This window comes from Haliaeetus albicilla, chromosome 28 (assembly GCF_947461875.1).
Source record: "Haliaeetus albicilla chromosome 28, bHalAlb1.1, whole genome shotgun sequence".
Taxonomy (NCBI): domain Eukaryota; kingdom Metazoa; phylum Chordata; class Aves; order Accipitriformes; family Accipitridae; genus Haliaeetus; species Haliaeetus albicilla.
This window is the reverse complement of record NC_091510.1, coordinates 1,569,574-1,597,094: the sequence shown is the minus strand read 5'-3', so window position 1 is coordinate 1,597,094 and position 27,521 is coordinate 1,569,574. Positions and strand designations below refer to the sequence as shown.

At 36.6% G+C, this 27,521-nt stretch overlaps 1 protein-coding gene across 2 annotated transcripts in view; it reads right to left on the bottom strand.

Moving 5' to 3' along the window:
* Positions 1-27,521, bottom strand: part of NUP205 (nucleoporin 205) — a 54,355-nt gene that overhangs the window by 6,316 nt on the left and 20,518 nt on the right. For both annotated transcript variants that reach the window (XM_069773537.1, XM_009928915.2), the window contains exons 13-38: positions 26,690-26,872; positions 25,498-25,548; positions 24,725-24,934; positions 23,830-23,929; positions 22,017-22,154; positions 21,576-21,765; positions 20,368-20,488; positions 19,802-19,883; positions 19,220-19,384; positions 16,771-16,895; positions 15,690-15,804; positions 14,543-14,692; positions 13,399-13,473; positions 12,518-12,675; positions 11,498-11,578; positions 10,446-10,637; positions 8,523-8,793; positions 8,003-8,101; positions 6,654-6,802; positions 5,735-5,926; positions 5,412-5,533; positions 4,143-4,281; positions 3,795-3,921; positions 2,787-2,863; positions 1,148-1,276; positions 472-598 (exon numbers count right to left, since the gene is read on the bottom strand). In XM_069773537.1, the coding sequence (XP_069629638.1) occupies positions 472-598; positions 1,148-1,276; positions 2,787-2,863; positions 3,795-3,921; positions 4,143-4,281; positions 5,412-5,533; positions 5,735-5,926; positions 6,654-6,802; positions 8,003-8,101; positions 8,523-8,793; positions 10,446-10,637; positions 11,498-11,578; positions 12,518-12,675; positions 13,399-13,473; positions 14,543-14,692; positions 15,690-15,804; positions 16,771-16,895; positions 19,220-19,384; positions 19,802-19,883; positions 20,368-20,488; positions 21,576-21,765; positions 22,017-22,154; positions 23,830-23,929; positions 24,725-24,934; positions 25,498-25,548; positions 26,690-26,872 (3,568 nt within the window). The remainder of the gene's footprint in view (positions 1-471; positions 599-1,147; positions 1,277-2,786; positions 2,864-3,794; positions 3,922-4,142; positions 4,282-5,411; positions 5,534-5,734; positions 5,927-6,653; positions 6,803-8,002; positions 8,102-8,522; positions 8,794-10,445; positions 10,638-11,497; positions 11,579-12,517; positions 12,676-13,398; positions 13,474-14,542; positions 14,693-15,689; positions 15,805-16,770; positions 16,896-19,219; positions 19,385-19,801; positions 19,884-20,367; positions 20,489-21,575; positions 21,766-22,016; positions 22,155-23,829; positions 23,930-24,724; positions 24,935-25,497; positions 25,549-26,689; positions 26,873-27,521) is intronic.

Below are 27,521 nucleotides of genomic sequence, written 5' to 3'. Positions count from 1 at the left end.
GAAGTTGGGAGGGGACACAGCCGGGACAGCTGACCCCGACTGACCCAAGGGTACTGCAGACCACAGGATGTCATGCTCAGCATACAAAGCTGGGGGAAGAAGAAGGAAGGGGGGGGACGTTCGGAGTGATGGGGGTTAAACCACAACACAGGACATGGGGTAATGGCTTTAAACTGAAAGAGGGTAGATATAGATAGATAAAGAAGAAGTCTTTGCTGTGAGGTTGGAGAGGCACTGGAACAGGTTGCCCCAGAGAAGTTGTGGATGTCCCATCCCCGGCAGTGTTCAAGGCCAGGTTGGATGGGGCTTTGAGCAACGTGGTCTAGTGGAAGGTGTCCCTGCCCAGGGCAGGGGGGTTGGAACAAGATGATCTTTAAGGTACCTTCCAACCCAAACCATTCTGTGATTATTTCCTACTGGCCCAAATGTCACACCATTCAGTCTCATCAAATATCAAGCCAAAAATCTCACCCTGACGAGGCCCATCTCGGTTGGTTGATTCTGACAGGCTAGGAGTAAACAGACAAACAGCGTGCTGAAAACTGGGGGCGCTTTGCAACATAAGTGACTCACAGTATTCCATCACGTTTGCACAGATCTGCCAAAAAATATGACAGCATGTCAGTTACAATATCTACAGGCTTCAGAGCATTAAATTTTAAATGGATAAATGTCAATAAACAACATGTTTTGCTCCCTCTCTTCTCACTAGAATGTGATGATTCTCTTTTCTGAGCAGTTACAGCCTCTCTTCTATTTCAAGTCTAGGACTTGCAACCTGGCCTCTTTCCCAAACCTGCTAGTTAAAATTTCTGGTCACTTTTAAGTCCCCTTTGGCTCTAACTTAGTGTTAGTCATTGCCCTCTATACCCAGCCTTTATTTTGAAAATTTCTCATCAGTTTAAGGCTTTGAAGTTCACAGAGTTTGTACCCAAAACAATAATGCTATTTGCTAATGCAATTTTAAGTAAACAAATTTTCAAGGTTTACTTTAAATAGAAATAAAATGTGGGATCTCATACCAAACTAAAAACAGTGTAAAGCATTACCAATATCATATGAAAGTATGACAACTAAACAAATCTGCACAGCAGCTAAGAAATCACAATTTGAGACTGAAGGTTCTAGCAGCTTCTTGTGTCCTTACCTGTTGCATGGCCAACTCGATTTCATCCCTCTTGTTCACTCTGTCTCCCTCTGCGTTATCATCTTGCAGTTTAAACTGACGTAGTCTGTCTGAACCACCAAACCGACTTAGAAGTCCTAAGCACTGGCGCTGCCATAAAAAATGAACATATTAATTAATATCTCAACAAATGAAGTGCACGATTCTTTACACTTAAGTGATACATATACCTTAAAACACAACAGCAAGACAGCAAAGCACATAAAACTCTGTAAATGAAATTTAAATTTTTAAAACACAACTAATAAATTAATGGCACCCTAAAACAGTTTCTTGAGAAATGAATGCAATTCAAAAGTGTACAACTTTGTCTTATGTCTATTCCAGACTATTATACTGACTAGCATCAATATTACCCATTCCCACTTAAAACATCTTTACCTATACAGACAAACTAACAAAATCTAGATATGAAGATAATAAGCTCCATGAAAGTAGAGTGCAAAAACCAATTCAATAGTTTCATAAAAAGAAGTAGCATCAATAAATTTGTTTTTAGTTTACATGTGGCTGTTAAGATCACCAAAGTGCTTCAGACCGTATATCAGTTTTGTGTGGAATGGCAAAAAAAGATATCAAAGATTAAAGATTTTTTGGTAATTACTTTTGGGGAAGAGTACACTTAAATGCTTTTATACGTGATGAAAATAACAGGACAAGCTAGAGAGAAAAGTTGCAATAACAGATGACTGATTCACACAGTTTTGCTCAGAACAGCTCGGGTTTCAAATTAACTAATTAAAACTTCTTATTAAAAAAAAAAAAAAAAATCTTTCTGCTTTCCCATGGGAACTTCTTGCTGACATGATGCAGCAGAATACAGAGTACCCCAGCATTACAGCGATCGTTTACAGCTTGCTACTCTGCTTCAGGCTGGTCAGCCTAATAGTTACTATCTAAGTGTCTAGAGAACACATCCTTCTCTTACAACCAGAAGTATCTGATAGGGCAGCCCTTTCTATAGATAGTTTTCAATTACATATTTCTTTACAGAAGTCCTCGCTCACATGAACGACAAAGCTTCAAAAACGTTGCTGGATGCTGAATGCTGAGCTGTAAAGAGGTCTGCAGTGATAGCTTTTGAGCAAGACTTACTCTATCGGGGCTTTCATTCTGCTTTCTAAGGGTTATTTTTAAAAGGGGAGGGAAGAAATAAAACACTAGCATGCTTGAGACTCCAAATTGTTGAGCTGAAGACATGCTTGTGGCAAAAGTGGTAACAGTATTTCTGCATTACTTCACATACTTTGGTGTTGACCTGAAATTCTTCTTCTCCTCCACATAAGTGGAATCCTAAGCCAGGGAGGGCAACAGAGTCCCTGACACAACTCTGATGTTGCCAAATGTTATCTTTTCTACTTGGTTGGGAGACAGGGAACCAACCCCAAAAAACCAAAGCACCAAAACCACACACCACACAAACTACCACACTTACACAAACCATCCCCACCCTGCCAAAAAAAAACCCGAACCACCACACATTCTTCTTAATGATAGAAAACGTCCCTTTTATAACTGCTACTACTCAGAGTACAAAACCAGGAACTCATCTACATACACAATTCTAAAAGGACAAGTGTTAAATATACAACTTTACTACCTGAAATCGGCCTATATGTCCTTGTAGCTCCATCAGCGTCCCTTCATTAACATCAATGTCCATCTCACTTAGCACTCCTGATAAAAGGTACAGCCATTAAATTAACTGTTTGGTGGTTGGGTTTTTTTGAAAGAAAACAGATTTATGCAGTAAATCCATTTAAATACAAGCATTGATCAGAAAAATTTCAGCCAAACATACAAATTCTATTTTGCACACTATTTGAGGAAAACATTCAGATACGAATGCAGCTACTAGCAGGTACACGAGAGCATGTAGCTTAGCATGAAAATTGCAGCTGTTGTGCAAAGCTCAGTATGCTGTAAGCAAAGAAACATTTGGGCTCAACCTACAGCCCTGCACCCCTTTTCTATTGTAGTCAGACATCTCTCCTGAACAAAGCAAGCCATTAAATCAAAATAGAGAAGTTATTTTGAAATGGTAAGCAAGTCTTCTAGCATGCAGAAGAAATCACTATATCCATCACAATAATTATCAGTCCTCTGTGAAGATAAGTCACCCAAGAGAAATATCAGTACGCTAATCCACAGTGCTTCTCCCTGGAAGCTTTCTTTTTCAAATAAATAAAAATGGAGAGGACCTTAACAAAGATACAGGTATGCAAACAATTTTCTGTCTTCATTTCCTCAGTAATAGAATTTGCTGAATGAAAATTCTTTTTAAAAATACCACACACACTTTGAACACTACCATTTGCAAGTCATCTCAAAGACAAAAAGTACTTACTCTCAGGTAGCATAATGAAAAGAAAATTGGGAAGTCAAATGCATATCGATAAGGGCACTACGTCCACTGCAAATCCACCATACTTACTTCAAGAACAATTATTTAACATTTCTTTATTTTTCCCAGAGCTCTACATGACAAGAAAATTCTGTATCGTAGTAGATATTCCTTTATACGTCTTACTATTTCTTTACAGAAAAGAAAAGAAAGCCTGAAATTCATGCAGATGGGGCTAAGAGACTTCAAAACTGCAGTTCCTACCAGGCAAAGCTGCCTTGCTGATTATTCCTGTCAGGCAGGCCAGCTCCTGGAGAGATCCAACACTAACATCTTGACACCTCAGGATTGCCTGGATAGTATCTGAATGGGAAATTAGGAACTGCAAAACCTGTACCACAAGAAGAAAAGGGAAAATATGAATGACTCAAGATTTAGCAGTGAGCAGAGAGGAAGCAATGCTTTAACTTTTGGAGAATTTTAAAGTTATCTCCCATGTCGGTGAGGATGGGATTTTAAAAAAAAAAAAAAAGCTTACTTTCAGAGCAAAAGGACACATAATTTCTTTGAATGAGCGGTAGCTGCGATGCTCTAGCATCTTTTAGAACTTACTTGTCCTGCTGCTTGCAGGTGCTGTGCCATGCTGGATGTGAGAATAACTTGGCACAGTTGAAGAGCTGGAAGAAGAATCTGGCGGTAACGTTCCACTGGAGCAGGAATGAAGACTGGGGGATCTCTCATTCCATACATTCTTAAGAGGTTTTAAAAAAAAAAAAAAACAAAAAAAACAAAAAAAAAAACCACAGTGTAAGAAAATTGAAGCCCACTAGTGAAGCAGAGCCTCAAGCCTACAATCACCCTCAAGAATCTGCAAATATTCATATTTCAATAATAGGTCTGTACCTGAACTGAATTTATATTTGGAAAAGCAACAAATTTATGATACACAGCTGCTACAATTTACCTAGAAAGCTGCTGCCAGACATTTTCTCTAAGCAGAGAAAATTACTTCTTTGTACCATACTACGATAAATCAGATTACTTTGTTGTAGAAATATGACATGTGTTTTCTCTACTTACATGTAAAACTAAATATTCTCAAATATTTTAGGAAGAGGTGTGCTTAATTCTAAAGCAACCGATATATACAATCTTCTACAAATGCCCTGTAGGTTCCATGCAATCTTATACATCTCATTGGCACTTTTAAACAGAGTACTTGTCTAAGTCTTAAATTCTTCCAAAGTGTTTGAACCCCCAGTGTGTCACTAAGAACCGTAAATTTAAAGCAAGGACCAAGGTTTGAAATCAGCCAAGGTGATTTCCCCTAAATATGCAGTTTCCTTCTCTGAGATATTCTCTCGGTCATCTCACAACGACTAACAACATGACAACACATCAAGAAACTCATCAAGCAATATATAACTGTGATTTTAAATTTTTTTCTTAAAAACACATAAAATATTTCTGAAATGTCATTTACTTCACTGCTCACTCATTAGTGCTTTATGGGGGGAGGACAAACTCCGCACTTTTTGTTCACTAACTGCAAAGGCCCCAAAATAAATTTACACTTTAGGCTGTTTTTCAAACATTACAGTCTAAATAATATAATAATAATAGGAATTATTATTATAATTATCTAAGGTATCAAACAAATAAGATTTTACATAGTCTAAGTAACTGGACATGCAAGTACAACTTCACACCCACTTACTTGGAATTTTTCACTCAATAAAAGGTAGTTTTAAACTGAACTGACAGATTAAAGAAACACACACAAAAAGAATATACACTCAAAAGCTCGTGGCTATAAAAAGACACCATATCCTTCCAAGACTATATTACAGTTTCAAAATCAGTCAGGGAACCAACACTTACCCCTGATGGTCTGTTTCGGGTCGCATATCATACACTTGACACTGTGCCAGCCTCACAATTACTCCAGACCGCAACAGCTCTAATGCCCCTTGCTGACTTTTAGCTACTCTAGTGAGGAATGCCTAGAGAAGAGAAGGGTGAGTATTGGAGATGCACAATGAGACTTATTATAACTATTTTCTCTCTTCATTTTAACATAATTTCAAATAATATTATTTTAATAAAGTATCTCTGAGTACAATCAATGTGAAGTATAGACAAACAACTTTTATTTAAAAAAACCCCACCACCATACCACAAAATTGTTTCTGAAGTACTGTTACCATTTTGGACTCGTAAGTGTACAGCGCTTTAAGTAAAGGGGGCTGAGGTGTGAGCAAGCTCTGAAGAGTCAGATCATCATCTGCTAGGCTATCCACAAGCACCTTCAGGTAGCCACTGTTGGAGAGATACAACAGCCACTGCTGCTGCTTGTCTACTGAAACAATACGATCAAGCAAAGCCAATGCCAGCATCTGGGATGGGGGAAGGAAAAAAAAAAAAGAAAAAAAGAAAAATCAAAACAATTAAATCTATGAGATCAATGAGATTTCTAACAAATACCTGGAAACATGAAATGCTAAGCAGTTCCTTCTAACAGCTTCTTAAAAGCAAAATGCATTTCTGCACTACAATCACAATCCTTTATGTGGAAAATATTTTAAGATTTCTTGACATTTGAGTATAGTATGAGGCAATTACCTTTTCTCTATTACTCTAACAAAATATCACAGATATTGTTGAACTATTCCAAAGTATTTTAATGAAATATTGCTACAAGCACAATTGCTATTTAAAACTAGTTTGCATTCTGACTAGATTCCTGTCCACTGAAGTTAATATCAGAAAATATTTCTTCCTGAAGTCACCAAACCTTCCCAGAGCGGGAAAATAAACTGGTAAGTCCATGATTTAAAAATAATAACAAATAAATGCCACAGCAGTTCATACCTACAATCTTTAGCAGCAGTTCTTGCCACCCTTAAACAATAGGGCACATAGCTTCTTTGAGAAAAAAATTAATATGCATGTATGCCCCTTCAACAGCTTGAAGGATGAGTGGGAGGACAGAAACGTGAAAGAGATTAAGTACCTACAAAAAATGTTCTAGTTCTACCTCATGAAATTTCCCTTTTCTGCACAGTACTAAAGTGTTCTTTAAAACACACTGAACAGCGATTGCAAACAAATAGATTTACTTACCCGGCCTATCTCATGACCATCACAAGCATCACGACAGACCACCTCCATGAGAGCTGCCCCATAACTCTCAATAATTGCCATGTTTTCCCGTTGCAATTTACTAAACACGTCTTCAGGAGCTGTCAGACGTTCCCACATTGTTTTTTTAGCTGTAAAAAGAAGTAAAACAAAAAATGAAAAATGCGAAGATGGACAGCTTAGCATCAGGTTAGCTACAGTACAGCTGAGGCTACATCCTTCAGAGCATTCTCTATCTTAAAACAGAAATGCCCTGAACATTGGATGGGGTTTTTGACCGAAGTGCAAATGTTTTCCTACAAATCCATTCTTTCCTGAATATCACACACAGGCCAGCCAGCACAAAAAATGTGTGTGCCTGTATACATACACCACCCTTGCAAATATATATTCTGCATTAGACATATTGACTCTTAGAATCATTTTGAGCAGACTGTTAGGCCTAAGAACTTTCACTGGGACCAAAACACTCAGTTTTGAAGGGATGTAAACAAGGTAACTTAAGTGGGAAAGGGCCAAATCCAAAGCCAGTAATAAACTACAATGGGGTCATAACAAATTCAAAGGTACTTTTACTACTGTAGGTCAAAATGCTGATCAAGTGATAGCAGTAAAAGTCTGCATGCACAGCTACTAGCCCCAAGTTTGTTTTTCAATCCTTGTCCAAGCTCTAAGATGAAATAATGATTAGAAACACTGACAAATCAAGTATTTAAGCCATTAACAGAGAGAGTGTGATATTCACCATAAGTTCTCTTGGTTAAGCTCCAACTCTGGCTGGCTTATTTTTTGATTATTTTTTGGGGGGTAGAGGTGATGCTTTTTTGTTTGTTTGTTTTCCCCCTCAGGGGTCTTCAGCTAAAGTAACAGAAAGAATATTAAAAAATCTTTGGGTTGTTTCTCTTTTAAATAGGATCACTCTGGTATGAGTGTACACACAGATGTGGAGGCAATACATTTCTACAGTTGTAACTGTTCTCAAGTAGGTCCAAGTAATCTCTAGTCCTTTGACAATTTTGTAGCTATGACGCATAGCTTTAAATCAACACAAATGAAATATCTTCTTTAGTGCTGGAGGTCACAAGCCTAATATCCTCATCCAGAACAATACATTTTGAATGCACATGTAGCTAGACCGGCCAGAATAGAGGAAGATTTGCATCATTTAGCATAAGCAACTAATTTCAGAGGCTCTTGGAGTAAGATGGTTTCTATCTACATAATCTATCTGTTTCCAGAAGACAACTCAGCATGAAGAAAGTGTACTGTTCAGGGTTAAATAACCTTTTTTTTTTTTTTTCCCTGTTTTCCATAATACAGTTGGACCATACCCGCTTCTAAAGTGTCTGGTTCATCTGGTCTCTGGGCTATCTGCAAATAATAAAGCAGTGATCCATAAAGGTGTGTTCTCACTCTCTGGAAGCCACCACCTGTTCACGAGAAACATTCATAATTAAAACCAAATAAAAGTAAATTCTGTAACACCATCTTCCACTGGTACTTAATTTAACTTTCCTACGGCAATGCTGCAGAAATAAATAAAACAGATTCCTTAAGTCAGAGTTCTACTGTTCACACAAAAGTGTATTTGTGACAATTCAGCAAGTTCATGCTGCTCCCCAAAAGTGGCAAAATTTATGCGTCTTCTGCTTGTAGTTCAGTTTAAAAAAATAATATGCCTTTATTAATTTTTTTCTTGTTAGTAACATCACTTAGATTTATATTAATCATGTAAGATCCACCTAACTGACTGTAATAAAAATCCTCACTGCAGTAACAGGAAGTAGCTCAGTCCATCTTTCTGCTCTTGGTGGCTGGAATTCCCACACATGCACTGCAAAGGTCACACACCTGTTTTCAAAATGAAATCCAACAGTTTTTTTAAGATGATGTGGAGGGAGGAGTCACCAATGGAAGCAAAACCCATGGATATGCTCTCAGAGCCAGGTGATGAGGTAAAAGAACCATCCAGCATCAAGACATATTGGGACTGTCCTGCCATGGGGAGTGCAAGTGGCTGTTTCTGCTCGGTTTTCACAGACTGGCTCAGGTGGGCAGTCAGGGTGAACACAGCCCCTGCCACCACCGGCATCAACTCCTGAGCTGCATCATCATCTAGGATCTTAATACAGAAGAAGAAGAAAAAGAAAAAAAAAAGAAAAGAAAAAAAAGAAAAAAATGAAGTCGAAAAGTGTCTGATTTTATGAGCTATTAAAGCAATTAATTTAGCCTCTCACAGCTATTTCATTTATGTATGCATAAAGATTTCATTAACATGGCACTATTTAAAACAAATCAAAATCAGTGGTGTCAGAAACTTTTTCAGAAAGATGAGTTGAACACATTTTAATTGAGAAGATCATTAGCCTTTTTTTTATTTACACAAATCACAGGCAGGATGATAATTAAATATGGATGGGGAAAAGGGAAGGAACATGCTGATGTTTGAGTTGCTTTATTAGTTAAATATCTAAACCTAAGGTAGGAAGAGAACAACTGACACCCTTTTGGCTTTACAGCTCTTTAAAGAAAACTATTTTCATTAAGAATGTGAAGATACAATTTAGAAAACTCAAAGGGGTGAGCATCAAAGAAATAAGCAGCAAAGGAGCATTTAAGACAATGTGGAGAAACACTAACAAGAAGTTTGCATTTACTATTTTAGTTCACCGTTTAAAAGGTAAACCTGGTATCTTGATCACTGACACTCAAGGAGCTTTTCTTTTAAGCAATATAGTTGTTTAATACAAGAGATCAATTATTTTCAAAAGAAAAGAATGATAATTGTTTTCTCAAATTAACAAAATCTTCACTAAAAATTAAGTATTAGAGAAAATTAAGAGTCTGAAATTCCTTCAACTAGCAAAGGCCTCCCTTGTTACCCATTTTTTAAATTTTTTTCACGAAAAAAACAAAACCAGCACTCCACTAAAAAGTAGGTTTTAGGTAACTCCTACAAAAAAAATAATGGAAACAACAACAACAGAAATCCAAAAGATTACCTTTTGCTTGAAAAAAATATAATACTTTCACATATATTTCTCAAAACACAGCTTGTCTAATCAGGAAAACTACAAACAGCATAAATCACAATAAATAGAGAAAAAAAAAAAAACCCGCAGCAGCCTAAACAATACAAGGATCCTTCATTAAATTTTGTCCTTGAGAATAGCTGGGTCAGTAGTAACTGCCTAGTCTGTCTCAAAAATTACTATTATAATTCAGCAGTAAACCAGCTAGACTTTAAATATTTCAAGACAAAGCAAACTCTCACATTTCCAAAAGCCGTTCTAATTGTAAAATCTTTACTTTTTCTACTCTGAAGCTTCATTCAACTCTCTCATTTTTTAAAAGAAGCAGCAGTAGGATTTGCAGTGAGTTATCTAAATGCAGTAAATCAGCAACTTCAGTACTGTTTGTCTTCATCCCTTCCAGATTAGTTCTCCTATGTTCCTCATCAAATAGGGCTGTCTCTTTTTCACACATCCTTTCCAGACTACCATCATACCATATTTATACTGAAGTGTCTTTGAATTCGTCAATATATGGTTCATAGTTCAACAGTAGCTATGCAAGAATACAGAGTATCCCCTCTGTCCACAGTGCATTCAACTTTAGCATAGTAGCAATCAGAAAACTAAAAAGAATACTAAAGGCAGACAAATTTTTTTTGGATTACAGTCAAGAATGCTACTGGAAGCATAGTTTCTCTTTCACGCAAGAAGATACAGCTACAAAGTTCAAGGAGACAGTTGACGTCCAGTGTAGCATTACCTTATCATGCACATCCTGCAACAAATCACGGATAATCAGTTGTCTGTCCTCAGCCTGTATGAGATCCTGGGGGCAGGCAGTGAGTATAATTTCCACCAGTTGTCGCCATGACTCTAAAGCATGCCGTTTAGCATGGAGGCATTGCAGCAGCTTGTTCCGCTCCACTACATACTGCAGGATAGTGTTGATCTCCTGAACACCCATGACAAAGAAATTGAATTATAATATGCTAAAAGAGTTAGTGGCAAAGACAGATTTCAAGATGACAGTTTTATCTATTAGTAATAGATATGGGGGGGGGGGAAGGTAAGTTTTCAGCTTATCAAAACCAAGCTGCTATTAATCATTTTAACAAGATGGGACAAACCATTTCTGAGCTGATTTTCACAAGGCCTTTCCATCATGAATGTCTCAAGCTCACAGTAATTAAAAAAAAAAAAATTAACCAGGGAAATTATTTCCTAACATACACTTTAAACAAAAACAACTATGAAAAATCTATTTGTGCATTTTCTTCCCATTTTATTCTGAGTCAATTCTCCTTCAACTTTCAAATCCATTCAGCCAATTTCAACTAAATTTAAAAGATGGCAAGAATCTCAGAAAATAATTAAACTCCAAGTTCACTGAAATTATAGCTGTGCAGAAGAAAGGAGAAATAAATTGGCATCCCCTATGAGAGAAAGGCAAGATGAACTTGGCTGCTACAGACTGTACTTGTCAACAGCCAATCTTGACATCAATATATACTGGTTTCTGTACAGTGGGGTGGGAGCTGCAATTGTTATCAGTAATGGGGAGGGAAAAGGTTCAAGAAAAAAGAAACCAGATTCCACGTCTGCTGTTTAGAGATCAGTACATTAAGAAGTAGTTTATCTTACCAAATTTTAATGGAATTTTAATGTCTTCCCCCTCCCCCCCTTCCTTCAGGAATTACTAACTCATAGTTAGGACTCAAATCCACAAGCTTTCATAGTAAAGCTTAATGCTTGACAGTATATGAAATCCACCAAGACCATCAACAAACAGTAGTTTACTTTTTCTATACTTACCTCCATAAGTAAAGGTCTCTGGCCTATTGCTGCCATTCCTTGAAGGGCATTGACTTCTGCAACCAGAACTCTGTGAAGGTACTTAAATTAAAAAGTTAAAATAGAAACTTTAATGACAAGGAAGATGTATTTGTGCCTCCTAGAAGTATTTAGGAGATGGCTACATAATGAGATGCAACTGAAGGACTGAGATTCAAATAAGTTTTACTCATTTTTTTAGGTTTCTCCAGTACTTCGCTCTCTAACTGCAGTACTTTTAGCTGTCTAGTCTCTCTCCCTGCTCACTACACTTCTCGTTTTTGCACTCGTTGATTTCCTTCTGTTCCTAAGTTGCTCTGTCCTTTCATGAGCTCTTCTAAGACATCACACTCCCTTTCCTCTTCAACCTCCGCTGTAGTCCTCTTGCACAGAAGGAAGGGTTTGTTTCCTCTCAAGTCTAAAATACATTTTACAACATAGAATATCTGGTTCCTAATATGGAATAGCTGCATTCCTATCACCATCAAGATCACTTATACATTACATTCCGCTCCTGCTCTGTCCATTGTCCCTCAGATCACAAATTTTTCAGGACTACTTATACACTTGTCAAACACTCATCACAATGCGACACTAACTAAAGACTCTAAGAACTACTACTGTACACAACTATGTTGTGTAATAATTGTGTACACATATGTAGTACTACATAGTTGTGTACTGGAGACCAATGAAATATGCAAGGTGGATGTCATATCTGCAATATCACTTGGGTGTTCCAAGATAGGAAAATCATTATGATAGAAAATATTTCCTGAAAGTGTCTTAAACTGATGCATCTGTCTACTGCAAATGAGAAATTGGTGTGTGCAATGCAGAAGAAATAAAACTAATCCAAATAGTTTGCATAAATTATGCACATATCTGAAACAGCCATACTTTTTATGTGAAAGCAAGTTTCAAAGTATTATTAATACACTGATCATTATTATTAAGATACAAAACAGCACATGCAACTTGAGAACATAGACCACTGCGCACCTTGACATTGCAGACCACTTGTCCACGTGCATTCTTGTGCTCACAATTAGCAATGACTTGTTCAATCTGAACCCGGTCAAAAAAATCCAGTTGTAAAGGTTCTGGAATGTCCTGACTGAAGTCGATTGAATCCAGAATACTTAAGATCTTCCTGCGTACTGGAAACGTAAATCAATTCAAACTGTTTTCAGAAATATCAAGGTGGGGGGGGAAATGACAAGAGGAGCCTACCTTTGTAAATCCAAATCTTAATGTGTAAAGTTTCAAAAGAAAACATTAAATCTTCAGAAAGTGCAATCAGTCTGTATAAGGGGCTTAAAAACACTTTCTAGAGCCTTAAATTCTTAATTTGTTTTATACTGTATTGTTCTCTTGTTATGTATGCATGTAATCCAATATTTACAAATACAAGAGTCTAATTTTTTTCTCCTAAATAAAAGCAGGCTGGTTTTCAATCAGAACCATGCAGTCTTTTGTTGAGACTTAGAAACATAGTAAGTAATCTGAAGTTACTTACTTGGGTTTTACATTCTTTGCCATGAAAATACAAATATGTTCACCCTTAGCAACAGTCTCACTGGTTTTACTGTTAGCAGTAAATTTATGGACTGCCATCCTCCCGTTCTGCCCTTCCACAGATACTTAAACACATACTCTTCTAACTTCCTTTCCACTCCAGTATTTTCCACTCACTCCAACCATCTATGTCAAGGTTCTAAAATTCATTCTCTTCCCCACACTAAATAAAGTTGTTCTGCATACTGCTGCTGTTTAGAAAGTTTATTATTTTCTTTTTCAAACTGTCCTTTCTAGAGGCAGCCCTCCCCCCTTCAGGATCAGAAAAACTTTACTGGGAAATTATCAACAGCCGTAATGCTTACCTTTGGAAGCAGTGTCAAAGTGGAGAAATCCACTGACCGATCGACTTTCATCTTCCATCCCTCCTTCACCATCAGCTGAAGGTAATGAAACATAGTAAATAAATGAAAAAAAAAAAAAAAAAAAGTAGTGAAAAATACCACCTACTTTATTAATACTGAAAGACAAAGATGGATAGAGCACACACTATAGAGCACACACTGACAAACCTCTTACGTTAAAGTCTTCCAATACAAATATAGCCTTGACTGTTAATAAAATGAAAACAAGTTATCTCACAGAAGCTAGCCAATTATCAAATACAGACTAGACAGTACTAGATATTCCTAAAAAGACACCCCACCCTCCAGTATGAATAATGCAGTTGGATGAACACTAAAATGAGTAGGGTATCTGAATACAGTTTCCCGTACTCAGATCTCCACAAGGATGAAGAGACAGTCTTCAGACCTATAAAAATGAGGGAAAACACCATACTGCTGCAGCCCATTACGATATCTTCCAGTTATTCTGTTTATTTTCTTCGTGTAAAGAGTTTTATTGCCACCCGTTTCGATTTCTTGGTTCACTTTTACTCTGTTCTGAAACTCTGAAATCTTGCCTTTTTATTTAACATTGCATTTTATGTCACATTGGGATGAAATATCATTTTTTTCATGTTATAATGTCAAAAGCCAAATTGACCTGTTGCTAATATCTTCTGTGAAAGAGGGTTGAAAATGTGTGACAGACAGACAGAAGTTAAGACTGAGAAAACTGTCTAAAACTGTTTACCAAGGAAGAGACTCCACCTTCTCTACACAGTAACAACTCTGGGTAGCATCCCAAAATAAATTATTTTATAATTTTAATAATTTTTTTTATATTCTCCTCTCCTACCCCAGAAACTATGTTTATTTTTTGTATCAGTGTATACACTGAGATGTTTGAGACACAGACAAAGCAGCAGTGAACAAAAAGATGCCCTAATTTCTTTCACTTTGGAGTCTACAACCACCATCATCTTTCTTCCCATCTCTCCAATGGCAATTCCAGACTCAATATCACACATTAACTGTCACAAGCTTATACGGAAAGGGATTCAAATAAAGTCTCTCATACTTACATTTATTCAACTTATTTACCCTCACAATAAATTCCTCTTACCCAAGTATGGTTTCACAGGCATGTCATCAAGCAGCAGATGCAGCAGTCTCTGTGTGTGGGAGCGCTGGCGGTTCAGCGATGTCACTCGCATTTCTATAGCTGCAGTCTTCATCAGCCAAGACATTTGGTTTAGTGTTGAAATCTCATGTTCTGGGTAAGGAAACAATTATAAAATTGAACATAAATAATATTACTTACTCCAAGGAAAGCACTCTTCATTTGAGAAAGCTTTTAGAGGATGTCATTACTTATTATCTGTTCACCATTTGTTTATGAGACAAAAGGACTGAGAGAGCTGACAAAAGCCATTAAATGAACATGTAGTTATTGTGAAAACAAATCATACACATACATGCAATTAAGACTATACGTATAGACAAAAAAACTGGATATAACATGTACTAACAGTCATTGTGGAGAATGCAGTGCTTCATGAGCAAATAGGGTCAGTTATAATTTCAGTGAAAATAATCGGACATTTACCCAAAATGAACTATAACTTTAATCAAAGTTGATAAGGCTTAAACATGGATCTTCAAGAATCTTCATATTCTGTATTCATCTAATGTAGATTCTTAAGTTATATAAGAATCATCTAAAGTGCTTTACCATGCTGGATACATGTATCCGAATGCTAAGTTTATTATCATTTAACAAAGGACTAGTGGTCAAGCACCTGACAAAGTCAGTTCAGTTTAAGACACCTGAGAAATGTTGGTCTGAGACATTAAAACCACATCTATTAACTTAAAAATTAATGCCATCACCAAATAAAAATTCTTTATTCAAATGAAGGGAAGATACAGTTGGTTACAACCACCAGCCTTCTCTACCCTCAGTTCTTCATAGTATTCTTACTTTGCAAAATATTTTTTCTGTAGCATAATCTAACAAAACTACAATGGTAATTGAAATATAGATTAGGATTTACTTCTGGACACTTAACGCATTCCAAAATTAACATTTTTTTACAAAATCTGAACTTCCTAAATAGGCAGGGTAGAATCTTTGCAGAATTAAAAGGTTAGCGGAGACAGTAATTAATTCAGTTTAATAATGCTACTTATGTTTCTTCTATGATTCCTAGGGAGTCAAAAGATGCATTGAATTTTAAGCATGCACAATCTTATCTTAGCACAAAAATTACCTTTGATAGAAAATGGCAAATACTGCAGCTGAGTGAATAAGAAATCCTGACTGGTCCTCAGATATCTCATAGTTGGACCTGATGTGTCAGAACATGCACACAACTGATAGATCACCTGACAATCAAAAACAGTAGATACCCATTTATGGAATTTATTTTAAAAACAAGCCAACCACCAAATCAAAAGATGCATAACAGTGTTTTACTGCTCAAACAATATTACCTGTATTTACAGTAAGTTTTCCATCAGCTTACTCCAAAGCTGAACATATTATTTGTAACAGACGTTGAATTATGACATTAAAGGACTACCAGCATATGGATGATTCCAACGGCTATTTGCCCACAACATGACACTATATAAGCCTTTCTGTTTGTTCAGCTCACTTAAAAAATGAGTGTCTTTTTCAGTCTCCAGGCTCACCAAGACACAGGAAATGTAATCTGTTTTTTTTTTTTTCCCCTCCTTCTACAGTATGGCCTCTTTCACTTTTAATAGTGTTTAAAATCCTTTCTAGATTCCACAGATTTTTCAACATGATACAGGTGTGTAACCATATGATTTTATGATTTAAGGCCAAATATCGGCTACCTTGCACGTACATCTAATTCAGCTGTCTTCCCCATCTCACCCCCTCAGACATACATATATACATTCTGTCAATGCTACAGAATAAAGAAGAGAATTTTATTGGCTTATTTGGGATTATTTGTTATCTTACTTGCTGGCAAACTGCAGTTCCAAAATTTAAAAAAAAAAAAAAAAAAAAATTGGCATATGTCACAATAGATTCAAAGGCTCACCAAAAATATTTAGAACGCTAGTTTTCTAAGTATATCCCAATTCCAAGTTCTGACATAAGTGCAGATTCTTTATTTTCTGTGTTGCTACAAGGTAATACTTTTTCACACAGAAAAAGGTAAAATAGAAAGAGTTCAATGTATATAAAAACCTGACAGATGCATTTTAAAAATGAAACTATTACCAAAATCATCAGCCATCTGTGTTCACCAACCAAGTAGCAGCTTATTTACTTAGGGCCTACTTTCAGTATACATCAACAGAAAATATGCTGATTACCTGGTAACAGAGTTCTGCAAGATGAGGAGACTCCTGAACTGCTGTAGGCCCATTCCTTGTTTCGGTACCCTTCTCTAGTATGTTCAAAATAGCATGAAGGCAAGTCCGTGGGCAACCCAAGACACCTTAAAATACAAAAATAATTTCTTAACATTACCGATGTTACTTTCCTCCATAGCAAAGATAAGTTAGTACACAGAGTTACAGAAACAAAATCGTTCAGATACCTTGTGCTGCACTATACTGCTCCACAGAGCTGCAGCAAAAATATCTGGCAAAGTTTTTTCTCCGTTAATTAAAATAAAAGAAGGAACTGTGTTTCAGCAAAAATCTAATGAAAACATTTATAGTTAGTCTGTAGGCTTTTGAGATACTGGTGAAACAGGATAAATTATGCAATCAAAATTTATTTAAGAACTTTCTCTTCAGTTCTCTTAAAAAAAAAAGATATTTAATTGATTCTTTAATATTCTGCATGAACCAAATGAAAATTTGAATTCTTGCTCTTAAACTTTAAGTGAATACTCATTTGACAATTTCAAAGAAGAGCTTTAAATTCCTGTCTTTATTTTACAATTACAGCCATTTTATGACTAATGCTCCTAAAGGCACCTGACACTGCAACCAAGGGGAACGGGGAGGAGACTTCAATACTGAAGTCAAAATCCTGTCTTTTTGCATTCTTCCTTTAGCCAATTAATTCTTTAATCAACTCAGAAAGATGTCCTGAAGCAGTAAAGGCATCAATAACCGTAGTTCTTACAGGGGAAATAATCTTCTCTGTTTGGACACGTATAATTTATGCTTTAGTAGGAAATTACTATCTTGAGGCAAATGGCTTATGGTCATAATTTCTTCATATTATTAATGGGATAATTCAAAGAGGTGTGCAAGGCTCTCTCACGGCTTTGAGACGAAGTCCCCTATCACTGACCTAACGTGCAATATCCTGTAAAATTGTGTGGTTGCAGATCAGTTACCTGTATTATGTAACTATGGAATTTCAAAATATCCAAAACATGGTCTGCAATCATAAGCTACTTTGCAGATGAAAAAAATAGGTTGGCATCTTTTTTTCATCTTTCTGATATATCAAATAATTTTAAGACTTTTTTTTTTCCCCCAGTATAATTCAAGTCCTATCTACCCTTCATTTAGAACTATGAAGGACTAAAAACTGCTGGGCCACAGAGTCCAATACAAACCTAAAGATAATGAGAAATATTCTTCTCGAAGTAACTAAAATCAAATGTTTGTTCAAACATGTTCATATAAAACATCCTTTAAAACAGTTGAGAAAGAATCTCATACTTCAGATTGGAAGGGACTTCAGGACGTCTCAACTCCATCCAAACTACTGCCCAGTTATGGTATCAGACCAGATTGTTCATAGCTTTATACAGCTGGGTCTTGAAAACTTCCAAGCATGAAGACTGCATGACCTCTCTGGCCAACCCACTCCACTGCTTCACTGTCTTCATGGTGAAAAAGTTTCTCCTATATCCAGTTGGAGCCTCTCGTTTCAATTTATGCCCACTGTCTCTCATCTTCCTGCCACACACCTCTGAAAAGCCTGGCTTTATCCTCTCATTAACCTTTTTGTAGGTATTTGAAGACTGCTATGAGGTCCCCCCAAAGCCTTCTCTTCTCCAGGCTGAAGAAGTCCCATTCCCTCAGCTTCTCCTCATAGGCCGAGTACTCCAGCCCCCTGACCATCTCTGCTGAACTTGCTCAAGTTTACCAATGTCTGTCTTGTACTGAATACAAGTTAGAAGCTGAGGAGGCACACAAGACACATACTAACACACTATTTTTCTCACCGATTCAAGAAACATTAGAAATGTCACTCCTGTTGCTTTAAAGTTCATATTCTCATATATATATATCCGTACATATGAATATATAAATATATTAATATACCTAGCAGTAGAATGAAACCCCACATATTCTAAAAGGTTTTCTTCTACAACGTTAAACAAAACTGGTTTTCTTCCCTATAATTAATTTTAACAGGATTTTGAGGAGGGACAGGATAGTAGTCAAATAGTGTAACTAGTTCAAAGTGACAATCTGCTTTGTAGATTCCCATGTTGTCATATGCAGGTACTTCTTGGATCATCAAATCAATTTCTTTGTACTGTGGACACAACCATGCTGCATAAAATAGTAAATAAATTAATGTTTCTCTTCTAAATTATCCTTGTCCTGCACAGCTCTTAATTTCTAGTCTGTTCCAAAATCCAACTTAAACAAAGGATCAAATCCTGAGGCCATTTAAATGCTGCATTTGGGTATCAACATAACTTTTAATTTAGCTTTTGAGGATTAGAACAAGGCCTGTTGCCTTAACATTAAGAGGAACTGCCGCTCCCCATGAACTTTCCAATAAATATTCTCAGTGTTGGTAACAGAACCGATTAAATGCCAGATCAACTTTTCCTTTTCATACCTGGATCTTGCAGATTTGTGGTGCTGACAGGTTTCTTTAGTTCATATCCCAAGAGATACAGAGCAAGGCTGGGAGGACTACACTCAAGAGAGGTGATAAGGAGATTCAGAATATGGATCCTTGTTTCATGATGGATTTGTGCCCGCTTCTTTTCAGGCTCCAGCTCTTGATTTAAAGGGAAAAAAAAAAAAAGTGAATAATGAAGTGAAGAAAACCATTCAATGGAATAATCCTCAGAGCCTTCAAGTTAAATGCAAGAAAGCTAAGGCATCAATTTATATTAGTACAGAGGGATACAAGACCAAAATTTCAAATTACTATTAACACAGCTCTAAATACATCCAGAGCAATGTTAAATACTTGTCTTCTGAAAACAGACTCAGTTTGTGGTTGGCTCATCCTACTATGGACGTATCTTTACATGACATTGGTGCTTTTCATTCTGTTAAAGGTCCAATTCTCCAGAATACAACACAAGAAAGGGGTTTTCTGACTTAAAAGCACTTTCTTCACCTCTTTCATTAATTTCATTCTATGCAAAAGGCAACAGTGTAAGCCATTTTTAAGAAGCCTTTGACATACCCTCATCTGGATTAATTAATTCTTCTGCATCTTCATTGTCCAAACATTCCACAAACCCAGCCATCAGCTTCTGGCTAATACTCTGTATTCAACAATGGAAGGATGGAAATGAAGAGGATTTTAAGAGTATTAAAAACAATACCTTTCATAATTCCCTCCATATAAGTTGACAGAAGTTCTAGACAAAAATTATATAACCTAGTTAATAAGCAGGAGTTCAGAGTTGTAGCTGTTCTAAGCATAAGTTAGCAATTAGCTACTGAACAGAAGAAAATCCACTGTTACATATGCTAAATTATCCTCACAGGTTGAAGACTATAAAGTCAAGAAAAAGTCTCAGAATATTGTCCTTTTCCTTCTTGCAAACATTCATGATTTTGTTTTTTTCAATTAATGAAGTAGTTGCTTTTCACAATGCCACAGTAAGACTTTTTAGAGGTGGGTGGATATAAGACAAAATATAGCTTTAATGTACTTGATCTAGAAACCTATCCTTTAAATTAACATCATGGAGCAGTATTTCTCCACCAGTTTCTCTTTCCAGATCCAAAGAAACTGACACTTACCTGATCATGTGTGAAATCACCAACTAGCTTTATCTGGATGTTGGAATTATAAGAAATACAGCATAAAATCTTTGCACTTTCAAAAGCCAGTTCAGGATTGCTGTTTCCATGATAAAGATACCTTCAAAAATACCAAATTATTGTAATGAAATTGTTGAGAATTTCACTACTTCAAGACAGTAATGCACAGATGAGAAATTAACATTTAGAACTAAAACATTTACAAATCAAACTACATGTGATAACGTTAAGCTACAAACAAAATTTCACTCTACATGAAGCACTTAACACTCCTCCATCAAAAGGAGGGTAGTAGGCTGAGTAGGGATAATAATCTCTCCTGGAATTTTTATCATTCTTTTTATCCAAAATCTGTCTCAAACACTGCAGGGTAAGTTAAAACAACTGGTCACAGGCTCACACAAGAAACATGGAGAAAATAGCTTCAGATCATGCAGAAACAAGCATCACTGAAGACCAAAACTAGGTAAAAATCAACTACTGTATGTACCCAAAATAGGCAAAAGAAAAAAAAAAAAAGCATCTTAAAAGGCACACTTCTTTTAAACTATTTGTCAGCTACTGTTATGTGAAAAAAGTAATATAAATGAAAGACAAAAACACGTATACAGAAAGAGTTCATTTTTTTCAGGCATTCCACATCAGAATATCACTGCTTTTTTATGCACTCAATTCTACTGTTCATCAGTGTTGGTTTGTCTGTAAAGTTGTTATAAAAACAAACAGTAACAGAAGGTGTCAGTGGGAAGTGGAAATCCTAAAGTTTCACATTTGAAACGGAGTTTCAGAGTACTAGCCTGATACTTTTAATATAGTAGCTAACGGACAATACTGTAAAACATTTAGGTGGCCAATAGCAACCACATGAAGTTTGACTCTCCCACTCTATGACAACCAAAGTCTGGGGCAAACTGAAAATTATATGCAAGGGAATCACTGCACATAAGGCAACCAGGAAGAAATCACGAGGGGAAAAAAAATTCAGAAAGAAAAACTATAAACGCAGATCCCAATCTTGCACTAGAAAATACACAGATCATACCAACTGTGAAGACACCTCCCCCCTCCAAGAAAATTTCAGAGATGCTCTGTGCAAAGAAGCATTGGCTAGCAAAACTAATGAAAGGACCAGGATCCAAATGCTTCGTGCCTCCAAAACTCCTCCCTTCGCAGTATTTTGCACATACCTAGCGATATTCACCACATGATCTGCCTTTTTAGTGCGAGGATTGATTCCTTGAAGCAACTGCTCCAGTGGTGTGACAATAAGGGAAAGGTGGCTCTCCCGCAACAGATCCATAAAAAGATTCTCTTTCTGTAGGGTTAAGTTTAGAAGTGCAAGACAATACTGTACAGCTTTCTCTAAATGCTTCTTCCCTGCAGTGCACAAACAACAAAAAAACATACGGAAAACAAAGGAGCAGTTAGACTACATTCATAAACCTCATTCATCAAGCCTTGCTCCAACAACGAACTTGTCAGTTGTCTACTAGTAGAAAAATTCCCCCCAGAACACAATTTTTATATGCAAGAGACACAATATCAAGTTGAAGATATGCAGCATCAGCTTTAAATCCTACTTAGTATGCATTTTAACTTCACATGAAAAATAAATTCTAGGCACATACCAGGAAACGGAGCATAAGTATCAAGCTGCTTAACCCCTTCTTCTAGCAAACTAAGGGACAGTTCCAGCATTGGGGACTCATTCAATAGATGATACATCAAATTGAATCCAGGTGGTTTATATGCTATTATTTCTTCTCCTAAAGAGAGGAGTGGAAAAAAAGAATTAACATCTAATAGAAGAGACTTTCATTACTCAAGCTAGCCACCTGAGCTACAAAATATAAGTCCTTGTTGTTGTAAGCAACATCTAAATAGGTGAAACATACTGCATATAAAGTCTTGAGGTTTTCTTTACACATAGCCATTTAGGTAATTTAAAAAGCTTGGGAAGAGTAGTAATGGCAATTACCATTACTTTTCAATATCTAATAGCACAATTTCAACTTTAACCAGTTAAGACTTTCCCTAAGTAGATCTGACCTTAGATTCAAATCAATGCTAGGACTTTATACCACTTGGAGCTATATTAAGTGATTTTGCAAGACTGAAAATTAACTGGAAAAAGTTTACATCCCCCCAAACCTGCATGAAAACCCTGGGTGAGGGAAAAAGCATTTCCAGAAATCAAAGCTGAGAAGGTCCACTGAACCCCTAATGCTCATAGTGTATAGATACTTGCATGTCTGTTGCAACAATGTATGCAAAAATGAAACTACTAGCCTAAAACTCAAAGATCCTCATAAAACAAAACAAAAGTCAAGACTAATGTTTCTGGTTTATCTAGTCTCCTAGTAAACTATGGCGGATAAATGGTGGATAAAAGCAGGAGAGCAGTAAGAATCTTTTTTAATATGCAAGTGAGAACAAGGGTGGTTTCTTCTGGCATCAGCTTCAACAATCCCCTTCTCCTTCCATTCATTCCGTGTCTGTGCTGCCCCGTAACATGCCAATAGACATGCCACGCCACTATGGAGCCACACATTGCATCAGTTCAAGAAATGGATCTAGTCAAAAAGATCGGGTTTAACCCATTTCTCCAATATATCATGTAACCCACAAATAATCATGCAAGCTGAGGGACTAGCTGAGGACAGGAATGAGCTAATAGAAATTGCTCAAGCCAGTTAAGCTACCAAGAACTGTTTGTCAAATTACAGGGCACAGAGGCCTCCCAGACTGAGGCGAGCTCACTGGAGAAGTATGTCTTAAAGTTGTTCACTTAAGAAGTGGTTCTTACTGCTCTCTGCTGCTACAAGCAAATCCACAGGCATGAGGCTGGCATTCAAAGTTAAGAAGAAACTTGATATTAAAAAAAAAAAATCTGTAGCCCAAATAAGCCTTAAATTTCCTATAATGAGGCAACTGCCATCTACTTTTGCCTTTTAAAGAATAGCTGTCCAGAATTAAACGTCTTCAGATCATAATTCTACTGCTACTGTCTGCTCTGAATAATTAATCTATCAATAATATTAATATTAGAGGATATATCAAATACACTGACACCTTTAAATTAACCCTATGAATAGTGGTGATTTAGATATAGACCAAAGAAATCCAGAGGAACAAGCCCAAAACCAAGGTATTTTTTAAGCGTCAAATGCTGCTCTTTGATCAAACCAGCAATGCAAGACAGACAGAAATCATCTTCTTAGTAAAGCTAGGGAAATAAGAAACAGTGTACATGAAGCCCTACTGAATTAGTAACAGAGCTCCTGATAGTACGTGGACATTTTTTGAACGTCCTCCTATCTTAAAGCCATGGTCTAGCTTTCCACCAGCTTACCTGCAATATTGAACAAGATCACAAGATAGAGGCAAGAGAGCAAAACAAGTTACAATTCTGTTTGTCAGTGAACAAATGAACAAGTTAACCTTGTAGCTCCACGTATTGGTCCACAAAGTCTTCAAGTTGAGGTTCATAGTCCCGCAGCAATTTGTAAAACACTTCCAGAACTACCTCAGCTACTTCCCACTGTAGAAAATTACAAAATGAAGACAAAGTCATACACAGAATAAAACTGATACTGCAGCAAGAAGACCAGGACGACAAAGAATACAACAGGCAGTGCAGTGATGGATCCATAGTATGGCATGACTATCTAACTCTGAAATACGATCCAACAACACTTATAATTCATCATGTCAAATAATTTGAAAGGCCAAGCTTTCCTTCTGAAGTAAAATGGAACACCAAAACAGATTTATTGCCTATTTTAGGCTCTATGATACAATATACATATTAGTTTATTGAAACTACAAGCAATAAAGAGTCTTTAACAGGTATACAGCTAGTAAGAGATCATTAATAGCTTCCAGGATACAGTTTAGCATGCACTTTAATCCAGAAGGATCATAAAAGAAACTCAGATTCCTCGGTTCAGCAAGTCAGAAATATTCTCTGAAGTATCATGAAGAAAGGACAAATCTGACTTGTAGATTTGGGCATGTGATGTTCAGAAGTCATTAGCCATGTAGGAGAGTTGCAGAGTCCTGTATAGCAAATTGAAATTTAGCAATAACATAAGCTGCTTCTGTTTTTTTTAAAAAGATACTTTATACAGGCTCCTTAGAAGTAGTTCACAGATCCTAATGACCCATGAGTTGAAAAATCACCTGTTTACAGAATCAAAACACTATGAACTGCTCCAGGTTACCTCTGCTCCATCAAACTTGCACAGCTTCTCAAACAGATCTAAGCCACATCACCAATGACAAATCATTTTAACTACATCCTAAAAAAAAAAAAAATATTTCAAACAAAAATTACTTTTTCAGCAGCTCTCCGGTAAGCTCTGGTGCGGAATCGGAGAAACACAGCATCCCTGAGGAACTGGAGATAGGGATCAAAGCCTGGTGGGCGGAGACCTGCCCCCAAGTTCGAGGGGAATGAACTCTCCACTAACGTGCTGATGAGTCGACAGAAAGCACGGGTTAAAGGATATTCCTCACATCGGGACTCAATCTCATTCAGTTCCACCTTCCCAAGAGGACAGCAAAAACAGAAGAAGAAAAATCAAAGATTTTGAGGGAGGAAGAAACATGTAAGAACAAATAATGTAAGGGCATCATCTATGAATTACTTCACAGTGAATTGACTTTGCTGCATTTTTGGCAATGGTACACTACAAACAAAGCAAAAGCTGTGAAGCAACAGTACTGTCATTTCAGTTCAGCAATACACTCTTCATCCATTCCTGAGCTACTAGAAGGTATGCCTCAACACTTACATACTTTGCTTTTATTTACCACTTTTATTAGAAGTGGGCTGTATTAAGGTGTAACAAAAGTGAGGCCAATTTAGGAAAATAGGAAAATGAAAATCTTCATAAGAAGTGCTCATAAGGAATTTGAGAATTTAGATGCTGCTCTTTTACTAGTACAAAGCTGCACTAGATTCGTAAATGGATAAAATTTCCAGAAATTACAAGCAGGCCTGAAAGTAATTTAAGGAGGAGTGAAATGACAGCACCTATTCCAAGTGTTTCCCAAACTCGTACGCAGATGGTCAGAGAGGCTGCCTAGGTACAAAGAAACCCTTACCTCAATACCAATTGCTTGTCTCTGCCCTGGACTTCTCACAGTTTGTAGTATCTTCAAAAGAGGAAGAGAAATGAAACAACACATTTCACATAATTGAAGTGCGTCTCCATCACTTCTATCAGTACTAAAAGGTACTCATCACTTCTGAGCTGTAAGAAGAGGTTTCCTAAATCCTCTTAAAAGGTGAAAAGCTAAGATTTTTCTGTTGAAAGGCTGGATTATATGTTGTATGCTTGTATGTTTCTAGCTTTACATCCTCAAAAATCTGCATCATGGTTATCGTTAAATGAAACAAAGAACAGAAATACTTTCACATTAACGATTTCTGTCTTATATTGGCTAGGGGAAAGACATTTCCCTTGTTATCTCTTACAAGAGCATATTTTAAGGAATATCATAAATTAGGAAGCAAAGGTTGTGAGCATTTACAATACTACCATTATAAGATGTCATTATTGTCAGGGTCTTTCTATTAGTAATTAACAATAAACCAGCAGTTGCAGTTCAAATCCCTCAAGTTCTTCCAAATAAAACAGTAATTAGTCTGAACCATAATATAGACTATAAAATAAGCCCATCCTGTTATGGTTTTTGAATTAAAAATACTGAGAGCATTTACATTTGATATTCATCTTCCTTAGGACTCACATTTAAAATTTTTCTCTGAAATCAAGACAGAAGGGAAGAAACCCTTTTTTGAAAGGTAGGGCTTTTAATATGTACCTGACATTTGCCACCTAAATGTGAAAGTTGGCAACAATATCCTGTAAATTACAATTAACTTCCTCTGAAAATTAAATGCCTGAAAGTGGAGCTTTTTAGCCACTCACACTGGAAGAATATTACACACCAAAAAACCCCCAAAACCCAAACAGAAAAATATGTAACCTGAAGAACATTTATTACTGATGACATACACTGAGGAAAAAACATACTGAACACACAGGACTGTGTTACGAAACCTGTATTTATGTAAAATAAGCACAGCCAATGAGATCGCTGAGGCATAAAACCATACTGTCATTTTCAAAATTGCTTCAAAGTAAGAACTGCATTAACTAAGTGAAAAAAATTTATATTCAACAATGGTAACAAGAAAATTCAGAAGGAAATGCAATACTATTTCAAATACACTGACAATTTCAACAGATTGGGATGCTATAATTTCTAAGCACTGAAAATCCTAAAATACCTGCGTATATTCCAGGGATTGCCAGAGTGAAGCAGCTATTTCAGGAGATTTTCCAAAAGCAGTAAGGGTTTCTAATAGCTCCGCTTTCAAAATAGGAGGAATGCTGCACTGCAGAAGTCCCAGAATGACCACTACTGGTGTCCACTGAGGGTGCTCACAAAGAGCCAAGCGAGCGTTCTCACTCTACAGAGTTCAACCGAAAACAAAACTGCAGATTATTACTCTGAAGATTATTCATGTCTTCCAATCTCTAACTCACAGTTCGGTATCAACAACTCTGCTTCGTACTTGAAAGTACACAAAACATCAGAAAACTGGCAGACCATTCCAAAGCAAACAATTTTAATTAAAAAAAACCCCAAACAATTTAATGACTCACGAGTACTAAAATTGTGCTTATCCATACAGAAAAATGATATGCATAATATAACCTTCTTATAACAACCCAATTTTTTTTAATTTTTTTTTTTTTAGTAGACACACATTCATAGAATTAGTCTTAAATAAGTTTAAGTACTTACACTCTAGACAGCTTCTCCAAGCACTGGTAGAGGGACTTTATCAATATTTCTATTATGAACTTAAATTGCATTTGGACATTTGCTAGGAACTTAGACGAATTTGTTTAAGTCTAAGAGCAGGGTCATCACCAATGTAAGCTCATTTGAGACTCTCAGATGAACCACTGGGCAGCCTCTAGCCTCTGCAAATGATAATTCCCTGCAGCCTTAGAACAAATCTGCTTCTTTCCAGGTTATGGTTTGATGACACCAGGAAATATTAGTTTTAAGAGTTCCTTTTTCCCCATGCTTATCTAATGCTGACATGATAG